Source organism: Oncorhynchus clarkii, chromosome 16, assembly GCF_045791955.1.
Source record: "Oncorhynchus clarkii lewisi isolate Uvic-CL-2024 chromosome 16, UVic_Ocla_1.0, whole genome shotgun sequence".
NCBI classification, from domain to species: Eukaryota; Metazoa; Chordata; class Actinopteri; order Salmoniformes; family Salmonidae; genus Oncorhynchus; species Oncorhynchus clarkii.
Window position 1 is genome coordinate 9,051,467 of NC_092162.1, and position 8,411 is coordinate 9,059,877.

At 45.5% G+C, this 8,411-nt stretch overlaps 1 protein-coding gene across 1 annotated transcript in view; it reads right to left on the reverse strand.

Moving 5' to 3' along the window:
* LOC139367925 (voltage-dependent T-type calcium channel subunit alpha-1G-like) overlaps positions 1-8,411 on the reverse strand; it is a 346,256-nt gene that overhangs the window by 94,444 nt on the left and 243,401 nt on the right. The window contains 1 exon segment of the mRNA XM_071106315.1: positions 607-730. Within this exon segment, the coding sequence (XP_070962416.1) occupies positions 607-730 (124 nt within the window).

Consider the following 8,411-nt stretch of genomic DNA (forward strand, 5'->3'; position numbering starts at 1 on the left):
AAATCGCCAAGGTCTCTGTCAAACGCAGCTCCCAATCAAGCCTTTTTAGAAAACAAGTAGGTTACCTACGTCAGAGTAAAAGGTACACAGTATTACTCCCATCACTTTACAGACAAGGGAAATTGCAAAAAGAGGCTGTGGAAGGCAACTGTACATGAGTAGGTAAGCATGCAGCAAAAGCAATAACTGAAACTGCCTTTGTTTGTAATAAAACATTGACTAAATCTCTAGCGAATGTAACTCACAATCAAAGCCATTCATTCTAAACCACCAACAGTATATACACACCAGATAAAAACCAATCAGATTTAGCAATAACCCAGGCCATTGAGATGGAGGCACAATAACATCAGGTGTGTGTGTGTGTGTGTGTGTGTGTGTGTGTGTCTGTGTTTGGCCTGCTAGCCATGGCGGGGAGATCTCGAACAGGCAATACAATCTCCATTTGCATCCAATTTCAATAATCACCTCATTACAGGGGCTTGGAATTACGAGAGCACCAATGAGAAATATGTGTGCATCTTTATGTTTTCCACTGATTACAGTTGTGTGTGTGTGTGTGTGTGTGTGTGTGTGTTAGTGTGCGCGCGTGTGTGTGTCACTCACTACGCTATAGGCCTCTATTCTAGGCCTCTCCATGGCGATGGTGATGCAGTTGAGGAAGATGATGACCAGAACGACGTGGTCAAACATCTTGTGGGTTATTATCTTGTTGCACGCCATTCGAAACCTGGAAAACACACACACACACACACACACACACACACACACACACACACACACACACACACACACACACACACACACACACACACACACACACACACACACACACACAGAGACACAACGTCATTCTTAAAATAAACTTTTATATAATTGGAAAACACATGATGATGAGATATGTCTATAATATAAAGTACAACATTCCAGACTGTAGAATGATCTGATGAACACCGTTGTGGTCTAAATGAATAAAGCATATTGCACGTTAACAATATCGCTCACTCAGAAGTGATGATGTCGGGACCAAAAACATTCCCTTCTCACATCCACAGTAATTCAACAAACCACAACTGAATAACTGGCAATAAAGTCTCAGCTTCTGAAACAGAAACAGAAATGAGCAAAACATACAGAAGAGAACCCACTCTGACGGATCCTGTCTGTCATAATGTACATAGGAGGACTCACTCTGACGGATCCTGTCTGTCATAATGAACAGAAGAGAACCCACTCTGACAGATCCTGTCTGTCATAATGTACAGAAGAGAACCCACTAAGACGGATCCTGTCTGTCATAATGTACAGAAGAGAACCCACTCTGACGGATCCTGTCTGTAATAATGTACAGAAGAGAACCCACTCTGACGGATCCTGTCTGTCACAACGTACAGAAGAGAACCCACTCTGACGGATCCTGTCTGTCACAACGTACAGAAGAGAACCCACTCTGACGGATCCTGTCTGTCACACAGTACAGAAGAGAACCCACTCTGTGACGGATCCTGTCTGTCATAATGTACAGAAGAGAACCCACTCTGACGGATCCTGTCTGTCACACAGTACAGAAGAGAACCCACTCTGTGACGGATCCTGTCTGTCATAATGTACAGAAGAGAACCCACTCTGACGGATCCTGTCTGTAATAATGTACAGAAGAGAACCCACTCTGACGGATCCTGTCTGTCACAACGTACAGAAGAGAACCCACTCTGACGGATCCTGTCTGTAATAATGTACAGAAGAGAACCCACTCTGACGGATCCTGTCTGTCACAACGTACAGAAGAGAACCCACTCTGACGGATCCTGTCTGTCACAACGTACAGAAGAGAACCCACTCTGACGGATCCTGTCTGTCACACAGTACAGAAGAGAACCCACTCTGTGACGGATCCTGTCTGTCATAATGTACAGAAGAGAACCCACTCTGACGGATCCTGTCTGTCACACAGTACAGAAGAGAACCCACTCTGTGACGGATCCTGTCTGTCATAATGTACAGAAGAGAACCCACTCTGACGGATCCTGTCTGTCACACAGTACAGAAGAGAACCCACTCTGTGACGGATCCTGTCTGTCATAATGTACAGAAGAGAACCCCCTCTGACGGATCCTGTCTGTCACACAGTACAGAAGAGAACCCACTCTGTGACGGATCCTGTCTGTCATAATGTACAGAAGAGAACCCCCTCTGACGGATCCTGTCTGTCACACAGTACAGAAGAGAACCCACTCTGTGACGGATCCTGTCTGTCATAATGTACAGAAGAGAACCCACTCTGACGGATCCTGTCTGTCACACAGTACAGAAGAGAACCCACTCTGTGACGGATCCTGTCTGTCATAATGTACAGAAGAGAACCCCCTCTGACGGATCCTGTCTGTCACACAGTACAGAAGAGAACCCACTCTGTGACGGATCCTGTCTGTCATAATGTACAGAAGAGAACCCCCTCTGACGGATCCTGTCTGTCACACAGTACAGAAGAGAACCCACTCTGTGACGGATCCTGTCTGTCATAATGTAAAGTTGTTCAAAATTCAAAAGGCACTCGCATATCTGAGCATTCTTTTTGTTTTCATCCTCCAGACATTATTTCCTAAAGGACTTAATGATTAAATGCCTTTGTATGTTATGTTGTGCATTTGAATATGAATAATGTGCCTATTTAAGATTACTCTGATGTGTTTCGTACGATGAACCCAATGATTAATGAAAACTTGCCATGTCCTCATTGTGGTTTTACAGATGTGTTTAATATGTCTTATTTACACACTTTATTTACATTTTTATGAAATGCATGTTGTTATATTTGGTGGCACTTATGTGTTTTTCCAACATCTCCAACCCCCTTCAATGTGTGGAACAGATGTGGGTGGGGCCAGGTCCACATAAGGGTGCTAATATAAAAAAATTCACATAAGCTCTGACGAAGGCCGTGAGGCCGATACGTAAACCTTATTAAATATCAGTGATACTATCAACAACAGTGTGCAGTTTCCTTTTTCCTTCATACTGTACAGAAGACAACAACAGCTATTTCCCTGTCCCAGAACACAACAACAGCTATGTCCCTGTCCCAGAAGACAACAACAGCTATGTCTCTGTCCCAGAAGACAACAACAGCTATGTCCCTTTCCCAGAAGACAACAATAGCTATTTCCCTGTCCCAGAAGACAACTACAACTCTGTTTCTGTCCCAGAAGACAACAACAGCTATGTCTCTGTCCCATAAGACAACAACAGCTATGTCCCTGTCCCAGAAGACAACAACAGCTATGTCTCTGTCTCAGAAGACAACAACAGCTATGTCTCCGTCTCAGAAGACAACAACAGCTATGTCCCTGTCCCAGAAGACAACAACAGCTATGTCCCTGTCCCAGAAGACAACAACAGCTATGTCCCTGTCCCAGAAGACAACAACAGCTATGTCTCTGTCCAAGAACACAACAACAGCGCTGTCCCTGTCCCAGAACACAACAACAGCTATTTCCCTGTCCCAGAACACAACAACAGCTATTTCCCTGTCCCAGAACACAACAACAGCTATGTCCCTGTCCCAGAACACAACAACAGCTATGTCTCTGTCCCAGAACACAACAACAGCTATGTCTCTGTCCCAGAACACAACAATAGCTCTGTCCCTAAGATCTGTTTAATCTTCAGGCAAACAATCATTATGATGACAGAAAGTGTGTGTGTGTGTTTGTGTCTGTGTGTACACGTTTCGTGTCTGCTTGTGTGTTTGACTAGTCACATCATTATCTACACTAGATGACCTAAATCCTCTCATCTCTGCATGCTAGCTCTCATTGTTAAAGTATCCATCATGCATTCATTATGTGGACCAGGGACATCACGCTCACTCCCACGGTAGGATGTCGACTTTATCCTTCATGTTAGGGTGAGACGGGGAGACAAGCAGACAGGCAGACAGGCAGACAGGCAGACAGGCAGACAAACAGACAGACAGACAGACAGACAGACAGACTGCACCCGTCAGGTCATAACTTTATTTCAGTGCTCGATCATTGATATCAGATGCTTTTTATTCATGGATCTAAATATCTGACATCTATCTATGTATCTGACATTTTCATGATAGCCCTGACCTTTCCCTAGAGGATTCAGTTACGGTCATCTGTGCTCTTTGGACTGTCAGTGTTTGACAGTAGGCATATTCATGAGTTTATGTTCGCGGACATTTTCATTATACCTTTTATCTTTTTTTGAAACTAACTTTTCTTTTCATTCGGAATGTTGACAACCTGGGTGCTAGGCCTGTTTCTTCCTTAGCCAACGACTGTAGATATACCAAAGACGACTAACTGCCTGTGGAGGTGAATGGAGGTCCGTTGTCCATGTTGAACAGCTGTGTGACTACAGTTTCCCACCGAGCCTCTGTCTCCTGATAGACACAGGTGGGTGTCTGGCTCTGTACAGAGCCAAAATGGACGACGCAACATGGATGTCGATTGAGGCAGCCCTCCGCACCTCTCTGATTCAGAGGGGTTAGGTTAAATGTAGAAGACACATTTCAGTTGAATGCATTCAGTTGTACAACTGACTAGGTATCCCCCTTCCCCTTTTCCATTCCACACAATGCATGTGTCCTCAGTGTCACTGTTAGAACACACCCTACTTCACACTGCGACTGGGTCACAACAAGGGCACTGTTAGAACAGGACACTGGGTTCTACCATGGGAACTGTTAGGACAGAACACTGGGTTCTACCATGGAAACTGTTAGGACGTAACACTGGGTTCTACCATGGGAACTGTTAGAACAGAACACTGTGTTCTACCATGGAAACTGTTAGGACGTAACACTGGGTTCTACCATGGGAACTGTTACGACAGAACACTGTGTTCTACCATGGGAACTGTTACGACAGAACACTGTGTTCTACCATGGGAACTGTTAGGACGTAACACTGGGTTCGACCATGGGAACTGTTAGAGCAACACACTGGGTTCTACCATGGGAACTGTTACGACAGAACACTGGGTTCTACCATGGGAACTGTTAGAGCAACACACTGGGTTCTACCATGGGAACTGTTACGACAGAACACTGTGTTCTACCATGGGAACTGTTACGACAGAACACTGGGTTCTACCATGGGAACTGTTAGAGCAACACACTGGGTTCTACCATGGGAACTGTTAGGACGTAACACTGGGTTCTACCATGGGAACTGGTGCGACAGAACACTGGGTTCTACCATGGGAACTGTTAGAGCAACACACTGGGTTCTACCATGGGAACTGTTAGAACAGAACACTGGGTTCTATCATGGGAACTGTTAGAACAGAACACTGTGTTCTACCATGGAAACTGTAAGGACGTAACACTGGGTTCTACCATGGGAACTGTTACGACAGAACACTGTGTTCTACCATGGGAACTGTTACGACAGAACACTGTGTTCTACCATGGGAACTGTAAGAACAGAACATTGTGTTCTACCATGGAAACTGTTAGGACAGAACACTGGGTTCTACCATGGGAACTGTTACGACAGAACACTGTGTTCTACCATGGGAACTGTTACGACAGAACACTGGGTTCTACCATGGGAACTGTTACGACAGAACACTGTGTTCTACCATGGGAACTGTTACGACAGAACACTGGGTTCTACAATGGGAACTGTTACGACAGAACACTGGGTTCTACCATGGGAACTGTTACGACAGAACACTGTGTTCTACCATGGGAACTGTTAGGACGTAACACTGGGTTCTACCATGGGAACTGTTAGAGCAACACACTGGGTTCTACCATGGGAACTGTTACGACAGAACACTGGGTTCTAACATGGGAACTGTTAGAGCAACACACTGGGTTCTACCATGGGAACTGTTACGACAGAACACTGTGTTCTACCATGGGAACTGTTACGACAGAACACTGGGTTCTACCATGGGAACTGTTACGACAGAACACTGGGTTCTACCATGGGAACTGTTAGAGCAACACACTGGGTTCTACCATGGGAACTGTTACGACAGAACACTGTGTTCTACCATGGGAACTGTTACGACAGAACACTGGGTTCTACCATGGGAACTGTTAGAGCAACACACTGGGTTCTACCATGGGAACTGTTAGGACGTAACACTGGGTTCTACCATGGGAACTGGTGCGACAGAACACTGGGTTCTACCATGGGAACTGTTAGAGCAACACACTGGGTTCTACCATGGGAACTGTTAGAACAGAACACTGGGTTCTATCATGGGAACTGTTAGAACAGAACACTGTGTTCTACCATGGAAACTGTAAGGACGTAACACTGGGTTCTACCATGGGAACTGTTACGACAGAACACTGTGTTCTACCATGGGAACTGTTACGACAGAACACTGTGTTCTACCATGGGAACTGTAAGAACAGAACATTGTGTTCTACCATGGAAACTGTTAGGACAGAACACTGGGTTCTACCATGGGAACTGTTACGACAGAACACTGTGTTCTACCATGGGAACTGTTACGACAGAACACTGGGTTCTACCATGGGAACTGTTACGACAGAACACTGTGTTCTACCATGGGAACTGTTACGACAGAACACTGGGTTCTACAATGGGAACTGTTACGACAGAACACTGGGTTCTACCATGGGAACTGTTACGACAGAACACTGTGTTCTACCATGGGAACTGTTAGGACGTAACACTGGGTTCTACCATGGGAACTGTTAGAGCAACACACTGGGTTCTACCATGGGAACTGTTACGACAGAACACTGGGTTCTAACATGGGAACTGTTAGAGCAACACACTGGGTTCTACCATGGGAACTGTTACGACAGAACACTGTGTTCTACCATGGGAACTGTTACGACAGAACACTGGGTTCTACCATGGGAACTGTTACGACAGAACACTGGGTTCTACCATGGGAACTGTTAGAGCAACACACTGGGTTCTACCATGGGAACTGTTAGAACAGAACACTGGGTTCTATCATGGGAGCTGTTAGAACAGAACACTGTGTTCTACCATGGAAACTGTCAGGACGTAACACTGGGTTCTACCATGGGAACTGTTACGACAGAACACTGTGTTCTACCATGGGAACTGTTACGAAAGAACACTGTGTTCTACCATGGGAACTATTAGAACAGAACACTGTGTTCTACCATGGAAACTGTTAGGACAGAACACTGGGTTCTACCATGGGAACTGTTACGACAGAACACTGTGTTCTACCATGGGAACTGTTACGACAGAACACTGGGTTCTACCATGGGAACTGTTACGACAGAACACTGTGTTCTACCATGGGAACTGTTACGACAGAACACTGGGTTCTACCATGGGAACTGTTACGACAGAACACTGGGTTCTACCATGGGAACTGTTACGACAGAACACTGTGTTCTACCATGGGAACTGTTACGACAGAACACTGGGTTCTACCATGGGAACTGTTATGACAGAACACTGGGTTCTACCATGGGAATTGTTACGACAGAACACTGTGTTCTACCATGGGAACTGTTAGAGCAACACACTGGGTTCTACCATGGGAACTGTTAGAACAGAACACTGGGTTCTATCATGGGAACTGTTAGAACAGAACACTGTGTTCTACCATGGGAACTGTTAGGACGGAACACTAGGTTCTACCATGGAAACTGTTAGGACGGAAGACAGGGTTCTACCATGGGAACTGTTAGGACGGAACACTGGGTTCTACCATGGGAACTGTTAGGACGGAACACTGGGTTCTACCATGGGAACTGTTAGAGCAACACACTGGGTTCTACCATGGAAACTGTTAGGAAGAATCACTGGGTTCTACCATGGAAACTGTTAGGACGGAACACTGGGTTCTACCATGGGAACTGTTGGAGCAATACAGTGGGTTCTACCATGGGAACTGTTAGGACGGAACACTGGGTTCTACCATGGCCACTGTTAGGACAGAACACTGTGTTCTACCATGGAAACTGTTAGGACAGAACACTGGGTTCTACCATGGGAACTGTTAGGACAGAACACTGTGTTCTACCATGGAAACTGTTAGGACAGAACACTGTGTTCTAACATGGGAACTGTTAGAGCAACACACTGGGTTCTACCATGGGAACTGTTCGAACAGAACACTGGGTTCTACCATTGGAACTGTTAGAGCAACACACTGGGTTCTACCATGGAAACTGTTATGACAGAACACTGGGTTCTACCATGGGAACTGTTAGGACAGAACACTGTGTTCTACCATGGAAACTGTTAGGACAGAACACTGGGTTCTACCATGGGAACTGTTAGGACTGAACACTGTGTTCTACCATGGAAACTGTTAGGACAGAACACTGTGTTCTACCATGGGAACTGTTAGGACAGAACACTGTGTTCTACCATGGGAACTGTTAGAGCAACACACTGGGTTCT